We start from the raw sequence: 26,870 nt of genomic DNA, 5'->3' as shown, positions 1-26,870 counted from the left end.
AAAATAAGCCTGCAACGTTACATGGCATGAAGCTCCCCGTCGTTTGAGCCTACTTAAAATGGCGAAAGGTGATCTTCAGATGTGATGGATCTTACATGGACGCTATTTCATGCGCTGCCGATCATCCTGAGGCATGGGGGCGGCCTAATCCAAGTCCTAATACCGGCCGGCAGCCCGGCTGATATGGATTTCCCCACCCTTCGACCCGTACTCATTTCGACCTTGAAGGCAGCCCTGGAGAGGCCCAGTCTTTCTAACGAACGCTATTTCATGCGCTGGTAAAAATGAGGATGCTTTAAGTCCGAAATCGGCCGGGGACTTTTGAGCGATTTGAGTTCCCCGTCATCAGACCTCGAATGGCGTGTGGTGTCGCGAACTAGGCGTCATGTTTGGTGATGTGCTATCATTAGCCGTTTTGAGTGCGTTCAGCAAAATCGGAGCTAGTCGCTTAATCGATGGTGAAATAAATTGTCAGGATCACGGGCATCATTCTGTGACATTACTAACGACAAAAAGTTGGCTGGGCTCAAAGACATATATTTCATAATCATGATCAGTTTCACCAACGTGCAGGACACGTATGTCCAGATCTAAGATGAAGCACGTTAACATGACATTTTATTATTTGAGCTGTCTGGCAAAGACTGCATCCCCATCCCCAAGCCCGGCCACACGCCGCCCCCAGGCCTAGCATCGCCATTAAAATAGAGATGGAGCGTTTCATTACGCCTTCTGCCGCTATATGGTTTTGGTGAAGACATCGTTTATATGAATGCTTCTTGTAATACTTTTACTAACTTTACGTGAAATACTCCTGCCTGACTCGGTTTTAAGTCGCGCTGACCACCAGGACTGTCAGAATTAAATGCAAGTGCGTTTATGGCTGTAAGCGTCTCCATCCTCTAAATCGGATTGTTGTGGAAATCGCGCCATATTGAGCGGGATTCTAGCTGTTTCCGGTCAGGGAAGTGCGCATTGGAGCGGGGGCCGTAAGATCGTGGCTATAGAGCAACCGTTAATAATTGCATTCATCGGATGCTTTAAGTTACTTCTGGGCCTGCAGAGGAAGTGTTAGTGCGCGGACGGTGGCTGATATCCAGATACAAGGTGAGATTAGTCACGGATTTGCGTGGGGAGCTGACGCAGAGGAGCGTTATGTATCCATATTTTGGGCGCCACTTTTGTGATCCGTTGACCAGACAGCAGGCTCCGTTTTTGCTATCTTCAGGTCTCAATTTTGTACGCTGTTCTAACCTTCAGTATAACCTTGATATGCTTGGATATTTGCTAAGTGGATTTTGCCATGATTAACACCACTCATATACTTGCCTCTGTTGTTTGTGTTTACTGATTCTGTTGACAAGGATTTGACATCGTCCTTGAAACAAACTGATTTGCGATCATTTTTGCCAGTTACAGCAGTTAAACCACATTTTGACACCTGGTATTGATACTGCAGGTGACATCAGTACCCTGATCACTATTTGCCCTTGTTGCTGTCATGAGATGCACATGTATTTATGAATTTACTCATGTCTGGCAATTACTGCATTGTAAATGCATTTGGTATGCTTGATAAGATGGTAGAAAGTGCTAGTTACACACATCATGTTTGCATAGAAGTGCATCACAGCAACAATTCCAACTCATACCTACATTTGACATCTACATGTACATACCTAGGTATACACTGTAAATCTAAGCATTCAGAGTTCATTGTATTAATTTTGTCACAAAGAGAGTCAATGCTTGAAGGAATTGTACTTCAAATATCATATCAGGTGAACATACCTCCAAAATATTATCACATGAAAATTGTTAGAAAATCCAGCATAGTTGGCCTTCCCTGCCTGAGTGTGGCTAACGTGAGCACATGGTTCAGCATACTGATGTTGCATACAACTTAAGTGTCCTTAACTAATTTCTTGCACATTGGATGATGGGTGGTTGATTGTTTGGCAATCAGCACATGTAAGAATATAGTCTGAACTGAATCCAATTTTTTCTGGCCATCATTCAAGAAATGTGAACATCTTAAGATAAGTAGCTGGAATGATAATTGCCATAACTAATGTGTTGTGCAAATTTGTCTGAACTGGTCAGTCGTGTAGCACAATACAATAACAATTCTAATGATGTTTGTCAGAAGAATGAATATTGGCCCAGCATTCCCAGGGTGAATTTTTTCCTGTCTCAGATTGTTTTTTTCCGTGCTTGGATTTGGATAGTTAGTAAATGTTAAGGTGCTTTGATTTGCATTCTGAGAAGCGATTATACCAAGTATATTTTAAGGGAATGTTTGTTAGGTAAAGGTATGAAAGCAATCATCTGATATGATACAGCAAACTCACTTGTAAATGTAGTATAATTTTTAGGTGGAAAAGATTGCTACAGACAGCACAGTTCTCTGTGCAGTGAAAATACTCCTTGATGTATCAGTTTGATTATGACATTGCTGTGTTATGGTACACAACACTGATTGAGAGCTATTTGACAACAGTTTTATCTGGAAATCATTCTCATAAATGTTCAGTGACCAGATATGACTGTCATCATAGTTTTGGCATTGACTTCCCATAATGCCTTTCCCCATTTGCATGGTGTGTATCTCTGAGACAAGTCAGCAGGCATGCAAACTTTGCTCCAATGGCATTTAGTGTCAATGTAAAATATTTGCACTGAAGACCAACTTGACCCCTTGCCACTCAAACTGTGGTGAATTTTGGAGGTGTAGACTTGATCCTCAGTTTTTTTATTGACAGTTAGCCCAATCAATCTTGATTAGACAGTTGCATGGTTGACATGATCTTTAAACAGGAATCATGCTTGGGAGGCTTGTGCTTTCTAGGCAGGATTGCTGTGGCTTTCCTTGTGAGTTCAGTATGGACTGCACCAGAAATATCTTAATGATATGGTCCCTGGTATGACAACCATTTGTGTTACATGGCCAGTAAAGCAGGGCATTCATTTTGATAATTTCTAACATTTTGGCAGCAGAAGTTGGAATTGCCAGGTACAGTGAAAAAATATTTAAGTATTTTAATGCCTTTCATTGCCTCCCAAGAAAGCCTACAAGTAGGTAGGAAAGCATTCAGCAATATTTATTTGCATAGGTTGTGAGGATGGTTAATGAAGTACTGTAGTGAGTGAGACCAAAGATATATTTGGTGAGTTAGGCCACATATGAAGCATAGCAGATATCCTGTGATGTGTTTGGTGTACAAACCAAGGCTTGAAGATCACTGAAGGCAGCTTCACTCAGCTGATTAACCATTTGTTGTTTCAGATGCCAGGGACAAGAGTTTACATAGGTGGCCTGACACATGGCTGCAGAGAAAGAGACATTGAAAGGTTCTGCAAAGGCTATGGAAGAATCAGGGATGTTCTCATTAAGAATGGATTTGGGTTTGTGGTAAGTTGAAGGTTTAGTATTATAGCTTATTGCTTGGCCTTTTTGTACATACTTTCTGTTCTTGGTTACACAAAGGATGTATCAGTGTGATAATATATTTGTATTTCAAGTGTGGTCCAGACATAATCCTGTGGATGCCTCTTTGTTGTAATATGTTGATGTACCATACTGCCATGCTTACCATACACAGCTTTTACTGTCAACCCCTCACAAAAAGTCTGACAGATCCTCCATATGTCCTTGTTACAGGAATTTGAAGATAATAGGGATGCCGACGACGCAGTGTATGAGCTGAATGGAAGAGAACTGTTGGGTGCCAGGTATGTCTTACTTCAACATATGCACCTAGCAACTGTTGTAGTTTCCAGTGTGTAGCTTAACACACCAGGCTCATCCTGTTCATTCATGGTCATGTGAGTGTAATCATCCAACTGTGATCATTTTCCATGTTATGAATGCACTACAGACTGCTGGGGATGCTGAGGAGCTGACTGACCAGCCACTTCCTTTTTGGGATGCAGATCAGGATGGTTGGTGCTGCTGGGTGTTCTTCACACAGGAGCTGGAACCAGGTGCAAAAATGCTGCACCATTCCAACAACAACCAGCTCAACACACACTACATGAAGGCAGCTGAAGGTTTCCAGTAGGAGCCCTCTCTCCATGCAGAGGCTCTGGATTGGCTGCTGTTCCAACCTCAGCCATAACCTGATCATTTTTGCCTGCCAGGTCCTGTCTGTCCTGCCTTCTGGAGTCATGCCATTGAGCCTGTCCTGTTTGTCATTCCTCACCCATCATGTGCTCTGCCAGTGGCATATCCTCTGACCTGTCTGTCATCATTTCCCTTGTTGCTGCAGGCACGACCCCCTAAGCGTCCTGCACCGCATGTTCGAGGTGGCCCATTTGTCCTCTGCCATTACCTCTCCCTATCATGTGTGTTGTGCCATGTTTCTTAACCTAAGTAGCTGCTGCACCCAAAGGCTCAAACCATTTACAGGTGTTTCTCTCCTTTGACACATTCCACCTTCCCTGCTGCTCGACCCGTCCCTGCTCACGTAGCCCCCCTCCCCCATTCTGCTTCACCTCCCCCTCCCCTTTTCCTAGCCGTGTCCCTTCTGCCTAGTTCCGCCCCTGGCCTTTGCCCCAGCTCCGACCTGCCCGGTTTCCTCCGCGCGCCTCGCCGGCCTGACCGGCCGCCCGCGCCGTGCCGCCAGGGTCACGGTGGAGTCGGCGCGCGGGCCGTCGCGCCGCTACGACGACTACTACGGCGCGCGCCGCCCCTCGGCCTGGAGCAACAAGTGAGTGAGCCGGCCGGCCTAGCTCAGCCGCCCCTCTCTTGGCCCGCAGAGTGACGCTGGAGCGGGCGCGCGGCCCGCAGAACCGCGACCGCTTCGGCGGCGGCGGCAGCCGCGGCCGAGGCCCGTCGCCCGGACGCAACACCAAGTAGGTGTGCGCCGGCGCGCGCGGCGCCACGGCGGCGACCACAGGAGCGGTGGGGCGGGTCGGGTCGGTTCGGGGCGGGGCCGGGGGTCACGCTGCGCCATCGGCCCGTCGACGTCGGCCGCGGCCGGTTACCCGGACGCGAGGTCAAGCAGGTGGACGGAGGTGTGGTGCGGCACGCACTTGCGGATGGAGACACCAGTCCGTCCCGACGTGGGTCCCTGCCGGCGGCATGAACCGCTGCTGTCGACTGGCGGGGTCGTGAGCTCATCTGGCAGGGGCCCGACTGGAGCGCTTGACGGTGACCTGAGTACTCGCCCGACCGGGACAGTGACCCGATCTCCTGGCGATGACATGAGTACCCGCTGACCTGGACACCTGACGGTCGCCTGATCTCTTGGCGATTGCCTGGCCACGTGCCTGTGACGTGAACTTGCGTTGACCGGAGCACTTGTCGGTGCCCCTAGATCATCCGGGCGACCGGACAGCGCACAGCCTGAGCCCCTGATCCTGGTCAGAGCCCCTGACGCCGACCGGAGCGCCCCGACTGACCCTGAAAGCTCGGGCCTGAACCGCGTCTGACTCCGCTCGGCGCTGGACCAGCTCACTGGTCCGAGGCGGCCCGGAGTCGGCAGCCCTCCACTGCAGCGCGACGTGACACCCGCCACGACGTCGGCCGGTCGGCGCCCGCGAGCAGGCCGGCGGCTGGGGGAGGCGACGACTCGTCGGCCGCGTCGCTCGCGCGCGGCCGCGCCGGCGGCGGCGGCGTGCCGACTGTGACGGGCTGGCTGTGCCGGCAGGTATGGACCGCCCACGCGCACCGAGAACCGGCTCATCGTCGAGAACCTGAGCTCGCGTGTCAGCTGGCAGGTACGCGCGCTGGCCGACGGCGGTCGCGGGTCGGCCGCGCGCCGGTGTCGCCGCCTGTCGCGCCCGGCGCCGTCCGGGCGCCGCGGCGGCGCTCGCGGGCCTCAGTCTGTGTGTCACTCGTGCTGAGACTGGATCATGCCGTTGCCATGCGTTCGCCGCCATGTCGTTGAGCGCTGTCTGCCGTGCGCGCGGCCTCTGTTGCCGATGGGCGTTGTGTGCGGTTGTGGACTGGCCACTGAAGCTGACCGTTCTCTTCAAGAGTGTCCGATGGCCACGCGGAGCCTGAGATGTCCCCACTGATGACTGAGGGTAGTCGGTGACGAGAGGGTCGGCGCTGGCTGGCCGCCGCCGCCGGCCGCCGCCGCGGACGGGCGCTCTGGTGCTGTGCGATGCGAGGCGCGTGTGTGTGTGCTCTGAGGGTCCGCTGGCTGGCTCGGCTCGCTGACTCCCAGGTACGGCCCGCCGACGCGCCCTGTAGCCGGCGCCGCAGATCCGTTTTCTCTCTCTCGCTCTCTGTGTCTCTCTCTTTCTCTCCGCATCCGTCTTTCTGTCTGTCGCCCCGGCCCGCGTCCGTCCCGACCCGGCGGCCCCCGCCCGCGGCGGCCGCCGACCAGCCCGCGTCCTCGGACCGCCGTCCCGCTGAGCCCGACACCGGCGTCCTTGTTCGCTTTCCGTGTTCACCGGCCTCGGCGCGTAGACCCGGCCGCCGAGCCTCCGCTCTTGATATCAAATGTATCATTAGCAGACCGTGTGTCGCTTAGTCAGAACGGTAGGGTGCTGGTTGCTCAGTGCATTCTCTTACGTGGTGCTCACGTCGCTAGCATACGTCAAGCAGCATCCTAGTATGTCCGCTTATCTGCCGCGTTTGCGCGCATCACGGACAAAGCGCGGTCTCGCTTGCTGGTGCTGCGTCCCTGGAGGCGCGCACTCCGCGCGCTCTGCGCTCTAAGCGGCCGCCGGTCTGTCTGCCCGTCTGGCGCCGCGCGCGAGCCGATCGCCTGACGCCGTGTCGCCTGTCCCCGGTCGCCAGGACCTCAAGGACTACATGCGCCAGGCGGGCGAGGTGACTTACGCCGACGCACACAAGCACCACCGCGGAGAGGGGTGAGTGGCGCGCGCGCCGCCGGCCGTGCGGCGCTGGCGGCAGGCGGTCCGGCTCGGGGTCGGCACGCTACCGTGAAGCCTGCCGAGCCTGTGGGCTGGGTGACGCTCTGTCTGCATTGGAGTTCGTGGTCTGTGCAGTTTGCCTTCGAGTCCAAGGCTGGTTTAATATTTTTGTATTTGCCTTGACCAGTTAATGTGACGTTGTTGAATTGTTTGCTCGACTTCCTAACATTTTGTGCGTATTACCACAGTGGCATGGACCGCTGGTCGTCGCTGTGGGCCGCACTCAGCATTGCTGCGGTTCGAATGCCCGCAACACATGTGTCCGGTTTCAGTGACGCCCTCTTGCCAGTGGCCGGTGCGCGCTTGGCGCGGCCGGCAGGCCTCGGGTGTCATGCCGTGCTAACTACCGTGGCATAACCTCTGATGACTCCCCACTTCCACCAGCATGGTGGAGTTCGGTCTCTGGCGGCGTACGTCGCAGCTGTAGTGCCCCCTCGTCACCGTTTCTGTCCGCCAGGGCGGTGGATACCACGTGATGCCTGAGTGGCGTCGGAGTTGGCCGCGCTGCCCTGACGGCCTGTAGCACCCCAGTGGTGACGGCCGACCTGCCCCAGGGTGGTGGAGTTCGCCTCCTACTCGGACGTGCGGCACGCCATCGACAAGCTGGACGACACGGAGCTGAACGGCCGCCGCATCCGGCTCATCGACGACTCTCTGCGCTCGTCGCGCCGCCGCAGCCGCAGCCGCAGCCGCTCGCGCTCGCGCCGCCGCTCGCGCAGCAGGAGCCGCAGCAAGAGTCGCAGCCGCAGCCGCAGCCGCAGTCGCAGCCGGGACCGCAGCCGCGACCGCTCCAGGTGAGCTGTCGCCACCCGGGGGCCGGGCGGGGTTGGCGGTGCCGCCGGCTTGGCCCGTTTTCCTCTGTTCGGCTTGGTTGTTTTGCCGCCGCCGCCGCGCCCCTTCCCCGCCGGCGGCTGTACAGTGTGTAGTGCCGTAGTCTTTTGAGTTTGTTCGTGGTAGTTTGTGGCTTGTGTCGACTGTGCAGCCCACCTGCCGAGCGCCCGCCCTGGAGCTCGGGCCGCGGCTGGCGATGCTTTGCTGACGCACACCGTCTGTCCCCTGCCGGCGAAGATCCAAGTCGCGGTCCAAGTCCCGCGACCGCAGGTCCAAATCTGGAGATCGCAGATCCAAGTCTGGAGATCGCAGATCCAAGTCCGTAGACCGCAGATCCAAGTCCGGTGATCGCAGGTCCAAGTCCAAGGAACGCAGATCCAAGTCCAAGTCGGCCGAGCGCAAGTCCAAGTCGCCCGAGCGCAGGTCGGCGTCTGCCGAGCGCAAGTCCAAGTCCGCCGAGCGCAAGTCCAGGTCAGCTAAGTTTGTGGCTCGGCCGAGCGCCGCGGCGGCCGGCAGACGGCCCAGCGCCGAGAGGCCGGCGGACGGGCGCGGCCGGTTGAGACGCCCCCCGTCCCGTCCCCACCCCTGGCGTGCCGCCCGCCTGCGTGTGTGTGAGGCTGCGTTCCGCTGAGCTATTGCTAGCAATGAGGCGGCTGCTGCGCGCCGGTGTGCGCACCATTCGGACGCACTTTCTGACGCTCAATGTTCCGCGGTTTGTTGTGCGTTCGAAGTACTTGTATGCAGTACTTGCGTTATTGATTACTTAGGACGCCTTTTTGTTCACTGCTGTGGTGCTATATCAGCTAATCGAAATCGCTGTGTAGTTGCTCGGTTACTGTTTTCTCCCATGTTTCGGAAGGAACGTTCGTGCGTGCCCGACATGCGGCACGTCATTTCCTTAAAGCTGTGTTAGCGATGTGGACTGAGGTGCAGGGTTCCTGACCAGAGTTTTGGCTTGATCCAGGTCCAAGTCCAAGGACAATGGCAGGAAGTCGCACTCCAAGTCCCGCTCCAAGTCCAAGTCCAGGAGCAAGTCCCGGTAAGGCTTGGCCCTTTCTGTTCTTTGTCCGCACGGTGTTGCGTTAGCGCCTTCAAAATCCTGTGAAATAATGGAGAGCTGCTGAGCGTCACAGCGGGTTGGGAGTAAATGCTGGTGCCGTGTCGGGGTGCCCACGGACAGCGACGCGATGCTAACTGGGGCGTGCCAGGGTTCCGGTGGGGCATCGGGCGGCTGCAGCCGAACTGGGCTCTTGCATCAGTCATTGACGCCGTTTCGGCAGCGGGTAGACGGAGTGGGACCGTCTCATGCCCGGTGTGAGTGCCGCGCCGGGTTTGGGGTGTGGGGCGCCGGGCACCGAACCGTGCCGGGTCGGGGCCAGTCCGGTGCCGGCGGTGGCGTGCGCTCGGCTGGCGCCGCACGCGGTCGTGCCGCGGGGTTGCGCGTGTTGTCCGCCTGTGGGGTGGTCCGGCGGCGGGTGGCTGCTCGGCGCAGACGCCGTGCTGTGCGCCAGGACCTCGGACGCCGAAGACGGTGATGCTTGTCCTTCAGACGCTGTCCACCGTCTGGCACATCTTTGAAGATATCGAACGGACGGGTTATCGCTGGGCGACTTTCAAGATATCTCTCGAAATGGGGACATAGCCTCATGTGGATTAAGTTGTTTCGCTGCCATGAATCTTTTCGTTATGCCCACGAATACTTTGCGTCCTCCTGCAGTGCTAGTTCACTACGAAGTGGCAGCCAGACCTGATTGTGCTTTGAACTGTCCAATAAGTGGATATGCCCTACAAAATGTGCTTCAGTTTTCCGTCGTTTGGTTTCGGTGCATCATGCAGATCCCGAAGGGAGGATGTGCGTCGCGGCGTTGTATCCCACCTCCCATGGCATGTCCAGCCCCAGTGCGGCTGCACCAGATGCTAGTGTGGTGTAGCTTGGTGCACCCTAGAACAATGGACGGTTGTGTGTTCGGTTTTGTTTGTTATCCTACAAGCTCTCTACCTTCTGGTACAGCCATCCGTTTTGCTCCCCATCTGCGCAGTGTTGTCCGAGCTTGTGTATGTTTATGCCCAGTGTTGACGGCGGCAGCAGGTTCGTGTCTCCAAGCTGCCGTGCCGAGCTCGCACCACCACCTCGCGGTTCTCGCATCGCCGTCCACTAGTGCGACCGACCATTGTGCCGACCCTGCGTGTCTTGCTCGGTGGCTGTCCTCTTTCTCTCTTTGCTGCATTATCAGCACCGCCTGCTTCTGGTCCTATTCATGCCGCCAAACGGTGCCGTCTCGCTGCTGCGGCTGCGGTGCTCAACTAATAGCCCCTCCCTTTGGCTGGCTGATCCCCAACGGCGGCCACCGCTCTCTGGTGACTGATGCGGCGCGCCATCTGCCGACAGCTCTCGCTCCCGCTCCCGCTCCGGCTCCGGCTCGCGCTGCGACGCGCCCGCCGATGCCGGCTCTCCGGACCGACGTAACGGCGACGACGGCCAGGAGGGCGGTGACGACTGAGCGCGAGGAGGGAGGCGGCCCGACACCGCCCCTTAGGGCAGCGGTGCCAGGCGAGGAGGCAGACGGCGGGAGGCTGAGGAGGCTGAGAATGTGGAGGCACGCGGAGGCTGCACGCCGGCGAGGTGGCATCAGTGTGGGGAGTGGTCGGCAGTGTTCACCGACGAACTGTACATGGGTTAATAAAACACGTCTCGAGTCTGTGCTGTGTGACCGTTGGGTCGGGGCCAGGCCGCCGGCCGCCAGCACGCTGCCGGTGGGTAGACTGGGAGGAAGCCGCAACGTGAACCGGACAGGCATAGGTCAGGGGCCGCGCGCAGATACTATTCTTGTCGGGCGCTTTGTCGGCGGGCCGCGCCGCAGCCCAGCTGGAGGTGGCCCGGTGTCGGTGTCGGGTGACCCCTGTGGAGGTCGGCTGAAGGGCAAAGGCCGGCTCCCAGCGCCGCGGGCGCCCGACGTTACAGCGATAGTACGATAGGCCTTTTGCGCGTACGATTTCCTTTGCGCAATCCGCCCGCTACCCGCGAGGCTTTGCCCATGCCTACCTACTACCCACGAGGCTGTGCCCATGCCCACCCGCTAACCATGAGGCTGTGCCCGTGCCCGCGCGCTACCGAAGCATTCAATCAAGATTTCATAACTGACCCATACCTACACTCCTACCTGCAGTTTTGCCGCAATCTGTACCCAACCCAGCCCGATACTCATTACACACGGGTACCCTGGGTTTTCCCAACCGGCGAAGTCCTCTAGTTAAGACGGCCTAAGGTCTCGACGTCCTCGACGACGTTCTCATCTCGACCTGTTCGGCTTCTGCCGCGCCGGCGTGTCGTGTGAAAAGTTCAGATCGTCGGACGTCGCGTGGAGAATTAACGCCCGCGCAACAAAAACAACTGAGTTTCCATCGTTTGGAAGTCACTCCTGTATGCAGCGTATAAGTGAACTACGGGTGTATCGTGCTGATAACGAAGATTTACTCATCGCTGATTTTGTTCGTTACTGATCGATGCGAAGGCAGACATGGCAACTGGGAAGGGCGAATTACGACGTGAAGGAAATATTCCTGCTTGGGTACCATCTTCCCTACAATACTGGGACGCTCAACTCGCGCGTGTCGCATTCGCACGCTAACACTTCGTGCACCTCTGTCGATCGTGCTGCGCAGTGTGCGTGAGTTGCCACGTCCATGAGCTGCATTCTCTTTCAGATCAGATTCCGTTTCTACGTCCTCAATGTTAAAATTGTTCTGTTAGGGCACTGTGAAGAGTTACTCGAACTGGTGCGGTGCGCCCAGCCCGTACGTGCTCTGATCATGTTTGTCACCTGGGGAGCATCTCTCAGCTGCCGAGTAACTCGCATCAGGTGCACAGCCATAGGCCAACGTATGGGCAAATGCCTGTATGAGCCCACTTCGAGTTCCTGACATTTCGCCTGCATGATTGTTCACCAGAACAGGCGTGTGTGTGGCTCAACGGAGCCGCGGAGTCAGCGAGGAAACCGAGCTAGCTACACACACCTGGATGAAGAGCGAATCCTGTCAAATGCGTGTGACTGCAGTTTTGCGCCTACCGCATATTAGTTTTATATGTTCGCACGGGGCTTTGCTCTGGTGTCGATTTCGTTCATGTTGACTGTAACTGCTATTTTTGAACTGTCGTGTGTTCGCCCGGGGCATGGGCGTTTTTCTCACGGCGAGGACCGCCGTCCTCGGTGGCGGTCCTCCCCTCGGCTCCGTGGCCCGCGGCAGCCAGTCGGAGTGGGCCGAATGTCATCATGGGGCGAGGCCACCGTCCCCAGCCGCGGTGGACGACTGACGCTGACCGTGCTGTCGCAAGCCTGCTGGAACGAGCGGCACCGCACCGCCATCGCATCGCATCGGGGACCGCGTCGTACAACTGCACCGAGAGAAAGAAACACCGGACGCGAGCTGAGTATTATTGAAGCGGCGTCGGTCGGCTCGCTGGGCCCCCACACCGTCACCGGGTCGGGGAGCTACGCCTGCGGATACCCCGTCAGGCGCACACGGTACGGACGCAGCCGTGACCACCAGTCCAAGCACCACGCACGTAGCTTCGCCCTCGGTGGTCTGGGGTGCAGGTCTATTTTTGTGTTGTTTCGTATGTCCAAAAGACAAAAATGGTCCAACCTGCTCGCAGGTGACTGTGGTCAGGCTCCTTCTGACCCCAGCGGCAGCTACACCCGCGCCCCCCAGCCGCGACCGGGCGCTTCGCGGCCACCCTGCGCATGCGCAGCGCCCGTGACGTCATGGGCTGAATAGGTACCGAGGACGAGGGACAACACAGGAAGAGCGGGCCCGCGCCCGGTGGCCTCATCCCACGGGCCGCCGAGGACGGCTGGATTGCGGGAGAACACGACGCAGATCATTGGACAGCTCAGCACTCAGCGATACCAAGCATACATTTGGTTCACGATTGTCATCCTAATCTTTTCATAAACTGTGCTATCTGAAAAGTTACGAAACCTCCCTTTCGCAGGGCATTGCTCCACTGGTGTCGCGAATTTTACGTCTATGTTTCACATCCAGTGACAGCTGGCATTGCAGACAACGTACTTATACATGCGTTGAAAATGTGTCTAAAATGCACAGAGTAGAAGTGTTCTTCAATTACTTTCGTCACCGACCTTGTGCGAGAGAGACTACACTGGAACGGTCACTGCCCACTCATTCGGCACTAATCACCTGGTGGCCCGCGACTTGCTGCCCGTGGTGCGGTTCATGAGCGCCATACCCCTACGAACAGCCTCCGAACGACAAGCTGCGTTTGGAAAAAGCTCATCAAGAATGACAGCCTTGCTATAAATTAAAGAACTCGCGGTCATGACGAGGACCACGAATAATGATAATGTGAAATAATAATAATGATAATAAATAACAACAAAAGACAATAAAATGAAATAACAATCTGGTAGAACTGCACGTTTTTCTTCTTTCCTCACTCATAGTTAGCTGTAGTTACAATGTAAACGGAACAAGAAAGTAGGTATGGTGCGTCGGGCCCCACTGAGTGCGACACTATCGGCATGCATTATTCACCAGCCCAGCCGGAGGTGGCTTGTGAAGGCTGCAGCCAGCAGCCAGGGACGCAGCCAGCAGTCAGGGACGGCTGAGGAACACAAGCAGATGTGCGATCTCGGTGATCAAAGGCGAAGTATTGACATATTTTTTTGGAGAAGGGCCTTTTTGCGCAAGCAATAACCGTTTCAAGGCTATGGGATGGGTGATAATGGAGTGTGACGGGGCAAGACTATGAGCGTCTGGCCACCTGGGAGTCCTCTGCCACCGAGACTTACATCGCGCAGGGACACAGGGAGTCATCGGGCTTGACGCGGGGCGTTCGGACGAGACTCCTGCCACCGAAGCACCAAAGCCCGCTGATGGATGATGCATGCAGATCGTCCCCGATAAACAAAGCGTTGAGACGATTAAGGGTAAATCAATAACTGAGGAAAGACGGGCGAATGGCATGCAGCAGTAAGCTTTCGCTTGTTTGGAGGAGCTATCATCTGGCGGTGTTATTGGAGGGCATCTGTCACCCTGGGATCTGGCAGAACGAGCCGAGCTTTACGCACTTGGTCGTTAGAGCCGAACGCACGGGCTATACTCATTCAGTTACACAAGAACAACGACCAGAAGGTAAAACTCATCTTAGTTCTTCAACTGGGGGTCGTGGTTTTTAAGAGCATTGGATTATTGACAATTTTCGAATTTACAACTAAATTTTTCCGCGAACGGGTTAAAAATTATCATATTGGTTACAACGCTAACATAATATCTCTGGCAAAGGGAAATTTATCGAAAAATATGAGATTATTGGGTAACTGTATACGTGTGCAGGTTGAACAAACAACCTTTCCTCGTGGTCTCAATCCCTTGAAATGGAATCAGACAAAAACTTGGCAACACCCAAGCAACAAAGCAGGACACGTGCAACCCTGAGAAATGGTGATCAAAGCGAAATGCAGGACACAAAAGCTCAACAAATTTTCAAATGATGGTTGACAATCGCCAAGTGACGGACTTTCCGCTGGTGCTTAACATGTTCGCAATGTACTGTGACCGTTCAAACGAACCCTGGGTTGGACATGCTTTGAGTGGCAGCACTACGTGTAGCTTGCTCTCTTATTTGCATCTATAGTTGAGCCTCTCGCGTTTTAACATTCATACTTTGCTAAAATTATCGAGCAACACATACTGAGCGCCTCTACAGACCTGTTCCCTAAGCATCTTAACTGGCACGAAAGCGGGGTGTGGCCGACGCACAATACGTTGTTCCCAACGTCTTCAGAAAGCGCGTTGGATCCGTCGTAAACAAGCTTTTAGATTGGTGGTCGAGGACGGAGGGGGGATGGAGGGAGGGAGGAGGGCGTGTCGACCGCAAGAAGTCATGCAGCAAAGCCCTTAGCCTTGTCTGGCAGGTACGTGTGATGTGCAAAGCCCAGGGCGGAGTTATTCTAGTGAAGGAAGCACATTACAGATGAGTTCACGAGCCCCATGTCACTGGGAGCTAATGACACCAGCCTTTACCCGCTGAAAAGGGGTCGGCCTGCGGCGACACTCTACCAAGACTGGCCTAACGGCTCGCAACGCCTCAGGTCGGATCAGATCAGGCCTGCCGGGCATGATCACGCCGTGAAGATCAGATCAGACCTGCCGGGCATTATCGCGCCGTGCAGACCAGATCAGACCTGCCGGGCATGATCACGCCTCGAAGATCAGATCAGACCTGCCAGGCACGATCGCGTCTTGTCGCCAGTGAGCTGCCGGCTGTCTCCCGTCTCTGGAATGACTGGCCTCCTTCCTAGCCGCCAACTCCAGCCGGTTTCAGCGGGGCTCGCTGCACCCCTGGGCCACACGTCCCGGCATCAGACGTCGCTCCGACTTCGCCACGATCGCCCCGCTACGCCGCGATCGCCCCGCCGCGCCGCGATCGCCCCCGCCACGCCGCTATTCTGCGTTCCGACCGCCCCAGTCGCGCCATTACCGACCGAAGCGCTTAAGCACGGCGTAGTAGAGATTCTGGAAGGCGTGCGCCGACGCGCCGAGGATGACAGCCAAAATAACGGTGAAGATGGCGCCCATCATGGCGCCGTCGATGGCGATGCCCTTGGGGCGCGCCTCGGCGCCCCCGGCGCCGCTCATCACCTCGCGCGTGTCATCCACGATGGTCTTCATGAGGCGCAGTCGCTCCCGCATGTCCTCCACCGACTCCTGCACCTCCGGCTCCTGCAGCACCTCGCGGCGCACGCGCACCTTCTCCGCCTCGCTCAGGCCTGCGGGCAGATCAGGGACGTGGTAGAGTGTAGCTAGGATCACGCTACGCCCAGATCGGCGGCGGAAAGGGTGTGAATGTGTGTGAATTTTAACTTAGGCTATGGCGTGATGTGTCAGAGACGGAGGTGGGACGGGTTCAAAAACCGCTGCGAGGGCGGGGTGGATGTATGTTGGATCGATGGCTCCAACACGAGGCCCTTGTGTCTCTTGATAGACTTCAGAACTGACCCGTGCACTGGAGACCCTGCCCCCTCCAAATATCTATGCGAAGATCATATTCATGGTTGGAAACAGTTGTCCATGATTATGTTAATTTCGCCGCTCAGAGATTTTTGAAAGCCTATGACACGGGCGTTAATGATTTGTTCATTGTTTTGAACTTCTATGGAACTGTTTGGAGCGCATAGTGTATAGCACACCCTTGCATATATTGTTGCCTGGACCCTATGATACACCACGTCAAAAGCATAACTCCACGGTCTCTTTCAAAAGTCCTCGACATGAACTTCACGATGTCCTCTTAGTAGACATAGCCAGGCCGCACTGAGTCATATAAAGCGGCCTGTCTTGCGCGAGCTACTAGCATTTTTCCAGTGCAAAGCTCTCACTGAAACTGAGGTGAAATTGGTACTTAACCAGATAGCCAGTATATGAAGGCTTTACCTGAATAGCTGCCGGCAGTGTCTTCGATATTAACGCGATGTCCTGCAAAATAAAATGAATATCAGCGCAACTAACTGTCGGTGGATCTGATGCATGCATGAGCCAACACAACAGAAATGATAACATAAATCTGCGTCCTGGAAGTGCATAGAAATACCACCATAACGAATCGGCGTGCTGTATGATTACGGTATTAGGTATATCGTCGGTACTTTTTCAGGCCATGGTCGTGATAGGACGACTACCTGCAGCTGAGCAATGGGAGCCGCTGCTCCGGACCCCTCATAAGAGAGGTCATTCGCTGACGGTGCCGCTCTACAGAGCCCTCGACTGATGTTTCGCAGAGCTAGCTCAGGTCAAGGGCGTCGTTTCGCAAAGCAAACTGCGCGGTCTCTGCACGGAGTCGATGAGCTCGCGGTACCCGCGGTATGCAGTTTCGTCCTCGGACGTGGCCAACTCTTTATCTTTTGGAATAAGATCGAAGTAATAGTTCATATTCGCCCTCCGTTGCAGTGTTGTGTTGTTACTTTTTTTTCTTTTTTGCATGCGCGTGAAGTCAATGATGCAGTGTCCTCTGTCGAATTAAATCTAAGATCGGGCTGAACCGCAAGTCGGTGAGAGAGAGGGACTTGAACCCATCCAGCTGAGCGTAATCCAACAGCCCGCCTCGGCCGAAAAGCAGACTAGAAGGACAGCAGAACAGCGAAACGACATAACATCAAACAGCGAATCCGACAGCTAGGACACGTACCGCCGGTTCCCGCCATGGTGTCTGGAGCGTGGCGTCGTGCTCACTCCTCCGCGCAACCTCTTGACCCGGGTCACAGAGCGGTCGCGGCTGGCCGGGAAGGTTGCCTGCGGTTGCTGCAGCACGCTGGCGCTAAATCGGCTCCGAAGCGCGCGAGCGCCGCGAGTCGGGTTTCGTCGTTCGCGGTCACCCAAGCGCGCCCCGCCTTCTTCGGAGGTGACCGATCGGTACCTGCCCACAGAACAAGGATGATGCTAGGTGGCTATTGACAGACAAAGGTTGGTCACAAAGGACGCCATGGGATCCGTGCGCTCAGGCATTGGTTGAAAGGGATGGATGGCCCGCAGCATGACGCTGAGCGCAAGTTGGCATATTTTCTGGTCTCTTGTTTGTCCCCCGTAGAAGCGGCTAGTATCCTGAGTAAATACAAGCAGGACTGTGACTTGGATACGACCGAGTAAGGGGCTTGATTACTGGCCAGATTACCGACAGGTCAAGGGTTCGAGACAAAACGTTTGCTACCACACGCTGCGCCTATGCGCACCGATCCTCTGATCTGCTGTGAACTTGAGATGGCAACACAAGGACCCAGTAAGTAAAAACATGCCTTACAGTAAAAATATTAAATACGTACACCTCGGTCATTGGCATATTATTCCTCAGTCGCTAATCGGTGATCTGAATTTTTGCATGTTTAACCGCTGAGAAGAGAAAATAATAAAGCGTGATGTAAAAATGTAAAATACGCAAGACAAGCAAATTCACGGTAAGTGTAAGTGCAACGACTTATGAATCTATTTTGTAGGAAAGGTGGCATCGGAGTCAGCCGCCGATATTGGGATAGATCAGTCACGCCAGTGAGAGGAAAACAGTGCGCTACAACGCTTCTTTGACCCGCCGACAAACCAACGCCCCCGGCCGAAATGTCTCGACCTGAGCCCACTAGAGCCGCCACCCACTAAAGCCAGAGAGCGACCGTCGACGGGCGACGCGTCACCGGGGCCGCTCGCCTTCCACCGCACCCACCTGACGGAGGAACGTGTGGCGGAGGTACGACTCGGCGGCTGGCCCGTCCGTCAGCTGGCGGGGGTCGGCCGACGCCGGCACGGCCGGGGCACTGGTGACGCCGGCCGACCGGTGCCGTATCGATCGGAGACCGACGCGCTGCCGCAGCCGGCGCCTGCGCCGCCGCCGCCGCCGCCGCCGCCGCCGGCACGGCGCGCGAGATGGCAGGCGCCATGTCGGCGCCGGTGATCTGACGGGTGGGCGGTGGCGAAGGGAACGATCCGCAAAGTTTACCCCTCTCGCTTCCCGTCGGCTCCAGGCTTGTTGCCTTCACCGGGATGCAGGTGCAGGTGGTGTAACACATCTCTTCCCCCGGCGACGACAGGTGGTTTGTCTCATGCCGCATCCCCCGCGGAGAATTCATGAGGCCTCAAAAACAATCAAACTTGACAGTGCGACGAGATTCTGCGCATGAAAGGAGGTGTTCCACAGTCGTATGGGGTTTTGAACAGAAATAGCCATCTGGAAGATTATTCTGTGCAGTTCACATCCTTGCCATTCTTTAGGCATAAGCCTTCTAGTGTCTGAGCTGCACGCCCACGAAGATGTGCAGGCTATATCGTGCAGACTATTTCAAGGTCATTCAGGTATGCATGACACCAAAGGAATGTCATTCAAATCACGTCACTTCATTTACCATGCGGCATTCAAGGCCAACGAGACTATGCACGTCGAGCCGTTCATATCTGGCGTTTGTGAACATGGTTTTCAGATGTAATGGACGTCAACTAGCTGTCAAACGACGTTCAGCAGGCTGAGCCAGTTTTAATCACGATTTTGTCATGTGACTATTTGAATTGGAGTCGCTTTGAACAGTAACGGTCTTTTCAGGGCTATGGGATAAAGAAGAATAGATGACGGTGTGGCAGGTTTACCTGTGTCTGGAGCCCAAACCGCCGAGACCTAACCCACGCAGGGACTCGTCTTCGGGATGTGCGCCGGGCGCCCGGACGGCTGTCGCCTCCCGGGGTCTCTCGGCCCACTCGTTGTTGGCGCATGCAGCTTGCCCCAGGTATGCAGGGTACCGCAAGGATGCAGGATAAAGCAAGAAAGAGGATAGCAGGATCAAACTTTCAATGGCGAATCACGTTTTGTGTCACCTGCAGCAAAAAGCGGGACATCCTTGCTAGCTATTGCGGGAATAAGACTTGTAATCGAATAAGTTCAGAGGAGCGCCATAACCGAGAGTGTGAATGCATGCAAGCACCTTAAGATCACGGATAAATATGTAAGGACACCACGAAAAAGGGCCAAAACAAAGGCACATGACGAAATTAGCACCATCACTGCAGCGGCCACACCTGCAGTGCTGCCACGGCCACCTCTCGGTACATTGAAATACTATATTTGTTTGAACCGCCACCTATTCACAGTCGACCATGGGCCACCTCCCACTGGCCCAGCGACACACCGGACCTTATGTTAACACCAAAAATAATGAACGCAAGTTGCGACACTCCCTGCCAAGAGGTGGAAGAAAAAACAAAAATAAGAGGACAAGGCTGCAAAGCCCACTAGGATGCTACGCTAGTCATTAGCAGAAATAAACAAGGAAGGCAAAATTGTGGTTGTAGCCAACGGCACCATACGACTGGCCGCTAATGCCCACCTGGGAAAGTAACTCACTCACACGATATCAGTAGTACAACATTCACGCACGCTGGTAAGGGCAGAGGTCTGGTCCGAGGGATCCGAGTCCAGGGCTCCAATTCCAGCCGCCCACCAGACTGAAGAAGCTGAGCAGGTGGGCGATGGAAAGACAGGGCCGCCATTTACGTGTTAAAAACATGCAAATAGTCGTAGTAGATTTGTGCAGGCACGCGCACACACAAACACACACGCACGCACACACACACACGCACACACACACACACACACGCACGCACACACACACACACACACACACACACACACACACACACACACACACCACACACACACACACACACACACACACACACACACACACACACACCACACACACACACACACACACAGGCCGGCCGGAGGTCGTAATCATGGGCCCGGCTCGCAGAAACTGCACGCTCTAATGCCAGCCGAAAGACCCTGCGCGTTGATCAGGGCCGCCCTGAGTCCACAAGGGTCTATATGTCGGCCAGACACCACCAGTAATGCACAGTAGGTTCCGAAGCGGCATGCGCCTGATGGCTTATTTCCCACGCAGGAACAAAGCCAGAGCCAGCGATTTACATTGGTTGGGGTCCCAGCATCTGTCAGGCCCCCACAGCGCCTAACGAGCCCTGTGTTAGCAAGGGGTCCCAAGTATGCCAGGAGCAGTGTTCGAGGAGGCCTAAAGAGCCTGGAGGGGTCATCGGGTCCGACAATCAAGGGCCCGATTGGGGGTCTAGGGGTACAAAGGGTTGGCCGGAGACTTATTCAGGGGCCCGGCTCGCGGGGACGGGCACTCAAATGACAGCCAGAGGGCCACTTGGGGCAATCGGAGGCCCCCTAAGTCGATATGGGCCTATATGTCCATCAGGCACCATCGGTACCGCACAGTCAGCTCCGTGTCGGTATGGGCCTGAGGGCCTACTTCCCATTTAGCTGCAAAGCCGGAGCCAGCGATTTACACTGGTTGGGGCCTTCGTATGTCACGGGCCTACAGCGCCGAACAGAACGTCCTTTGTTCACTACGGGCCCCGAGCTGAGCAAGGGCAGTGTTTGATGAGTCGGGTCGAGGGCCACGACTTGCATTGGTCCGGGTCCCTGAAACAGTGATTGTGGCCTCTGAGCCGGCCAGGGGCCCACAGTGTCAACCAAGGGGTCTTGTGTCGACTAGTGTCCCCTGGTCGGTCACATTCTTTGTTTAAGGAGACCCGAAGAGGGGCCGAAGGGCCCCTCGGGACCAAAGATTAAGAGCCCGATTGAAAGACTGAATGGCCAGAAAGACTGACCATAGGTAACATTGATGGTGTCATCCCGCCCGTAACGCCGTGACCTCAAATATCAGTAAAAGGGTCTGTTGCATCGGTTGGGGACCCCTGGGGGAGTGCGGGCATCTATTTCAGCCAGAGACCACCAATACCAAACAGCCGGCTACGTGTCGATATGAGCCCTGGGGTCCATTTCCCAGGCACAAGCAAGGCTTGGCCCGCGATCTGCTTCAGTTGGGGTCACTGGAACTATGATGGGGTCCGTCAGGGGCCTTAAAGTGCCTGACAGGGGTCCTGTGTCAGTATGTGGCCAGAGTCACTACGAGCCGTGAGAGGGGCCCGAAACGCCCCTCGGGACCAAAGATCAAGGGGCCGATCGAGCCCTGGCCCTGTGATCACTCGTGGTGCTGTGACCTGAAATTTCGGTCAGCGGGCTTCTATTAGGGCCCTTTATTAGGGTTCTCTATCTCCATTACACTGTGCCTCGGCACGGAACCAGGCTATCGGTTCCATGCCCGTCTGAACCCTTGGGACCCATTTCCCAGGCGGGCATGAGGCTTGGGCCCGCACTTTGTAATTTTCGGGGTCCCTGAGATAATGAGGAGCTCCTGTGTCGGTCAAGGGCCACAGTGCCCAACATAGGTCCTGTGGCGGGACGTGGCTTCGAGTCGACCAGGAGCGGCGTTTTAGTCGCCCAAAGAGGGGCTGAAGGGTCTCTCGAGTTGGCTCCGTGTCGGTCTGAGCTCTGAGGGCCTATTTCCCACACAGAGACAAGGTCGGGCCAATGATTTACATTGGTCAGGGCCCTTGGAACAATGCGGGACTCCTGTATCGGTCAGAGGTGCCTAACATCCCGGAAGACAGTGAAGCTATGAGGATTTGTAGGCATTTGGTGCTTGTAGGTATTTGGTAAACTTGACCTTGAAAGGTGAAACAAGGTCACTGATCTTAACTGAACACCATTAGCCTCTTACTTGGAGTAGGTATATAGGCTGATGGTGGTTGCATAAAAAGGTATTGGACACTCGAGACTCAATCCGGAGTTTGACCTCGTTTGACCTTGATAAACCACAAGATCATTACCTAAGAAGCTATAATTTTGTCACAATGACATTTACATAAATACCAATATGCTCTTTGAATTTCGTGCCCTTAGATGTCTTAGAATTCTTGAGGTTTAAGGGAGGGGTGTCAAATTGACCCCCCAACCTAGCGGGGGGTATCTAACCGGCCACCCGGGAGCGTGTTAAACAAATGACATTAAAACGTTTGAGCATGCGCGCCAGTACTCTCGGGAGCCGGGACAGCGATGGCCTGGGTTGCAGCTGCTATAAAGCCGAACGGCGTTGCCAACTGCAAGTCACACTAGGTGGTGAGTGCCATGCGTGCGAGAACGACCGTCGTGAAATGATGGCCACGAGGGTCTTTCAAAGCTAAGTCGTATCGTTCAAAGATAAGGCTGAGCCTATCTTTTTTACAACTTTGAGGTTGTCCTCTGGACAGATTAACAGTTACAGCAACGCGGAAACAGAGATCCTACCCTTACTCTTCCAGTTCACCAGATTCCAGCACCAATTCGCGGTGTTGTAAAAGCTAGTTCGTTCTTATTATCAATCTAAAAATCGCACCGTTGAAATATATGCTCGAAAATTACCTGCAAAGTGTAAGATTTGATGTCTTAAAGCGTTTTAAGGTACTTTTTTTCAGATGTGTCATCATTTTCGTCCACATCTTGTTCACGACTCAGTGTTAGCCACTGAGCCGACAATGCACGGACCATGGAAACTGCAACGCCCAGCGTCGAGATTTTTGTTGCTAAGATTTGTGAGCGCGAATGTCCAATACTATATCGCATGATTTGTATCAGCAATGGATTCTATCTGAATGTTGAACACCTCAAGATAAACATGCCTCGGTCATACTAATGCAAATTAATGGCCAATTTTGATCTACAATCTAGGTTCGCAGCTTCCTTAATATTTCTATAGATCACAGATGAGAACCATGACAAAGCTTCTGAGTTCAATCAGGTTAGAAACAGTCCACTGGACCGTTGTAAGGTGGAGAGCGTCGGTGATTCATTTCCTTAAATCGTTTAACACGCGCATCTGGTGCAAGGCCTTAGAAATACGCAGCTTCCATGCACGGAATGGCATGTGGCGATATTGAAAGAAGGAAGAAGTCCTGCGCTGTTCGGAGATATTGATCCGGTAATTTTGACTCGAAAAATATAGCTAGTTTGCGAATAATATCCTTTTAATGATGCAGTTCAGCTCCTCAGTGTTACTGATATTAATGACAGGTTCTGAGAGTTCATCAGATTATTTTCTTGAACTAAATTTTTAAGGTGAGACACTCTTTAAAAGGGAACATCATCGTATGATTAATTCTTATCTCGGCCAGTACTTATTAGCAGATGTTGGCACATCCCCCATCTTTACGCTGATACAGGTGCTTTCTCCCAAGCTTTGCCTTTATTATTTCAGTAACTTCCAACTCGGTCGTAAAACAGAATCTCGTCACTGTGCTGGATTAATAATCGAAACAAAATGAGTACATAAAATAAAATGCAAGCGCCGTGTAGAGTGAAGCTGGGTTCCGATGATCGTTACTATTTAAATCAACCAGACATTTCTTGAAATTTTTGTGTAATGCGCACTACCAACCTATGAAAAAAACGGTGCAGAGGGTGAGTTTTTCCCGATGTGAAGGGGTTGATCATCCTGCCAACCCGGGTTTTATGAGGTTTAAAACTGTGACGACACTACTTCCTCTGCCCTGTGATGTTAACGACACCGGAACCCAGTCTCTGACTGATTCTACCGACGGAAACATACGGCACGCGCGCGCTTCGTTAATGTACTTAAAATGCTCGTCGGCAACGACTGAGCGATCAAGCGGTGGAATTTTGACAGCGCAAAAATATGAGATCGCAGCCTTTTAGGCAAAGAAAATGTTTGGGCGGGATCATGCAGAACATGACGAATAAATAGGTGGCAAATACCAGTAATGAATCGATGCGTGCGATAAGGTGAATTTCGGCTTGAACCCGGTACAGTTTTGACGACAGCTGCTGCATTTGTGATCCCTTTTCCTAAAATGCGACATTCCCGGCTTGCCCGACAATTGCTGGCGCCACTGCTCATCACAGAGTTTGTCTTGGCCACATGACTTGCAGACAGTACATTGATCGACGCCTTGAAATTGGATTCCCGTCTCTACCCTATTTGGGTGCTGACATATGTGGGTGTACAATGTGAAAAACGTAGAACGTTAGGACGCAGTCTGGCGACTGTTGATGCCATGAATCATGCTGACGCACGCCAGGCACGAATTATTCAATGATAATATTTGTTCTGACTTTGAGTGTTCCATGGTCAATGCGGTGGCGTTATTCGCGTGGCGTTTCGATGGTTGCCGTGCATGTCTGGGTGATCTTGAAAAGTCTATGAAATATTCTGTACAAGTTTGGGGCGTCAAGCTTAAAATCAGAGGGTTTTAAGCCTTACAATGAATGTGCCACCTTGACACGGGGCTTTGAACTGAAATAGCCATCTGGAGGACCATTTGATGCAATTCACGGTCACTTCCTTTTTAAGACCCAAAACCCTCAGATTCCTGAGTTGTGCACCCGCAAAAGTGCGAAAATGCTTATTGGGAAAATACTTCAAAGTCACCTTAGCACTAATGTCGTCAAAGAATTGTCACACAATTGCCGTTATATTACAGGTTGTTTTCTGCTTATGGCCACAACAGCATGGCCGCTGATACATTCGCAAGAGCCATGATGCCGCACGTTATGATACATTCTACGAAAGGTGATTGGCTGTTAGTAAGATTTCGCTGCCGGATGCGTGTCTCGAACGTAAGCGTGAGCACTTTTGGGTTGTGCGGCACTTCGTCGCAAACGGGGCATTTTTCCTTATTTCTAGGCCATAGGTCAATGCTATAAAAAGAGAACGCCACCGTCTGCATACAAAGTACAGCACCGAAAAAACAACGGCACTCTCCCGAATGTTGCAAAAAAAGAAGACCCGAATGCAAAGCTGCCTTTTATTCCCACTTTTTTCTCCACTGATTTGTTTCTTACAGACAGCCCGGTTTGCGCCTCGTGTACCGCAGCAAAGAACCTTGCACAGGTTTATGGCTTAGCAAGGCATTATAAAGTTAGAGAAATATTACAGTTCTTTTAGATACATTTGTGCTAAACATCTAACATACATCAAAGGACAAATTTAAGTATTAAACAAAAATTGTGTGCTACAAGCTCAACCTCTCGAGCTGCATCGCCATGAACCCCCGATGGAACTTCCTTTTGAGGGGAGCTCACGGTGAAATGTGGTGGTATAACTGAAAGCCTGTGCGGAAATTGCGAGAAAACCTTTAATTTGATGGTTCCGCGGATTGTGCAAGTGTGTGATCACACTTATGTGACATTAGAGTGTGAATCAGGCTCTTGAAATGGGTGTGATCACTGGTGGTGCGTGCCAGTGGCTTGTACTGATCTTGCTGTGATGGGGAGTGCGCGTGCGAGGTTTGTGCTTCTGAGAGAGGACATTGCTCTGGTATTCTTTAACTCTAATGACTCCCAACAAAATGTGATATATTGATACCTGCCTCTACCTTAAGGTCGACACTTAAGCATGACAAGATAATGACGTCGGCACACTGAAAGGAACACTAGCCTCCATGCCGCAGGGGTGTTCAAAGGCACTTTGCTGCTTCAGTATGATCTTGCCAACGTTTTGGACGTGTTTGAGGTGCTGCAGCATGTAATTGACCCATTGCATGCCATTCTATTAGCAATTCATTTAGGGCAGAATGGGCAGTCCAGTACAGCTCATTAATGCACATGCTTGGTAGAAGCTTGCATGATACAGCTTTACAAAATTGTGTTTCACTTAAAAATTCTGAAAGTATGGTGCTGTACGAATGTAGATGCACAAACTGCTGTCTTAACAAATTTTGTACGCAGGCAAGCATCGCTTGTGAGTCATCATTGTCAGTCACTGCAACTTGTGTGGGATGCTGGGTGCTGGGGAAGGTGGAAACGTATTGCTGTTGGTTTCTTAGATAGCACTTAATAATATTTTTATCTTGAGCCTTGTGTGCACCGGCACCTTCATCACCTCCCTGAATTTCGCCCATCTAACAACAGCTACATGCACTTGTCATGTCTCCAACATTGTGCAAAGTCAACAAGTTTGCAGTGCCAATTTACTATACGTCACATTCTCTTGTTATACATGTGTTATCACTTGTGCAAACAATATCATTGAGTGAAGCGGCCTGATGGCTACAGCATGTTGCATGGCTGCGGAGGCAGAAGACGTCTTTACATCTTTATCATCTATGTTTTGTGGATTCCTAAAACAGGCTGAGCAAGTGATGTCACTTATTGGTTGTGTGCTTTACTGAAAGTGATGTGTATATTGTATCATGCGTTTTTGGTCAGTCATATGTTAGATGCAGAGTTAATACAAGAATGCAGGCTTGACCCATATTTTCATAATGGAATTTATTATAAAAGCATCAGGGATTGCGGTACAAAAACCGTATCATTGTTTATTATGCTGTGCCACAGTACAGCACATGGATTGGGCCACAAGGACACTGTTGGCCCGTGCTATTACACAATGTACCACACTGGTTGATACTCTTTGTGAAGTCTATGAGATAGCAGCTGATAATTTATGAATGACTGATAACAACTGATTTGGCAACGCCAAAGGACTATCACCTGCGAGAATGCTGTTGCACCACAATGGTCATAGAAGGGTAAACTAGTAATGGCATAGCTAATACTAAGCAAGAAAAACATTTTCGGCAGTTCAACCTTACCAGCTTTACCATAGCAATAACAGTACTTTGCCTATCAATTCATAGCAATGTTAGAGATTCATTAATTTTTGCATCCAACTGCATTTTAAGCTACAAATAACAAAGAAAGTAGCAGCTGTACACATCACATGATATGAATGTCAGGACTA

The 26,870-nt window shown here is 53.1% G+C and overlaps 2 protein-coding genes across 2 annotated transcripts; one reads left to right on the top strand and one right to left on the bottom strand.

The window, feature by feature from the left end:
- The first annotated feature begins 1,001 nt into the window (after positions 1 to 1,001).
- On the top strand, positions 1,002 to 10,418 carry LOC119102237 (serine/arginine-rich splicing factor 4). The gene is made up of 10 exons (XM_037225603.1): positions 1,002 to 1,107; positions 3,287 to 3,412; positions 3,662 to 3,732; positions 4,759 to 4,854; positions 5,652 to 5,721; positions 6,752 to 6,825; positions 7,443 to 7,682; positions 7,957 to 8,190; positions 8,684 to 8,758; positions 10,109 to 10,418. The coding sequence occupies exons 2-10, from the start codon at positions 3,287 to 3,289 to the stop codon at positions 10,218 to 10,220; spliced, it is 1,098 nt and encodes a 365-aa protein (XP_037081498.1). The 5' UTR covers positions 1,002 to 1,107; the 3' UTR covers positions 10,221 to 10,418.
- A 4,094-nt stretch (positions 10,419 to 14,512) lies between these two features.
- Positions 14,513 to 18,011, bottom strand: LOC119102259 (uncharacterized). Its single transcript, XM_037225632.1, has 4 exons — positions 17,948 to 18,011; positions 16,925 to 17,152; positions 16,174 to 16,215; positions 14,513 to 15,509 (listed from the first exon to the last, which is right to left on the bottom strand). The coding sequence occupies exons 2-4, from the start codon at positions 16,938 to 16,940 to the stop codon at positions 15,217 to 15,219; spliced, it is 351 nt and encodes a 116-aa protein (XP_037081527.1). The 5' UTR covers positions 16,941 to 17,152; positions 17,948 to 18,011; the 3' UTR covers positions 14,513 to 15,216.
- Positions 18,012 to 26,870: the final 8,859 nt, after the last annotated feature.

The sequence above is a fragment of the Pollicipes pollicipes genome, unplaced genomic scaffold (genome assembly GCF_011947565.3).
Source record: "Pollicipes pollicipes isolate AB1234 unplaced genomic scaffold, Ppol_2.1 Scaffold_2555;HRSCAF=2994_pilon_pilon_pilon, whole genome shotgun sequence".
In the NCBI taxonomy this organism is placed as follows: domain Eukaryota; kingdom Metazoa; phylum Arthropoda; class Thecostraca; order Pollicipedomorpha; family Pollicipedidae; genus Pollicipes; species Pollicipes pollicipes.
Note: the sequence above shows the minus strand (reverse complement) of the source record. Positions and strands in the feature narration are given on the sequence as shown.

Excerpts from the sequence above, each read along its gene's own strand:
- LOC119102259 (XM_037225632.1), bottom strand. Across the intron at positions 15,510-16,173 it reads CACTGCCGGCAGCTATTCAG|GCCTGAGCGAGGCGGAGAAG; the intron begins GTAAAGCCTTCA and ends ATCTGCCCGCAG.
- LOC119102237 (XM_037225603.1), top strand. The coding sequence starts at position 3,287 with ATGCCAGGGACAAGAGTTTACATAGGTGGCCTGACACATGGCTGCAGA. Across the intron at positions 4,855-5,651 it reads TCGCCCGGACGCAACACCAA|GTATGGACCGCCCACGCGCA; the intron begins GTAGGTGTGCGC and ends CTGTGCCGGCAG. Across the intron at positions 6,826-7,442 it reads AAGCACCACCGCGGAGAGGG|GGTGGTGGAGTTCGCCTCCT; the intron begins GTGAGTGGCGCG and ends GACCTGCCCCAG.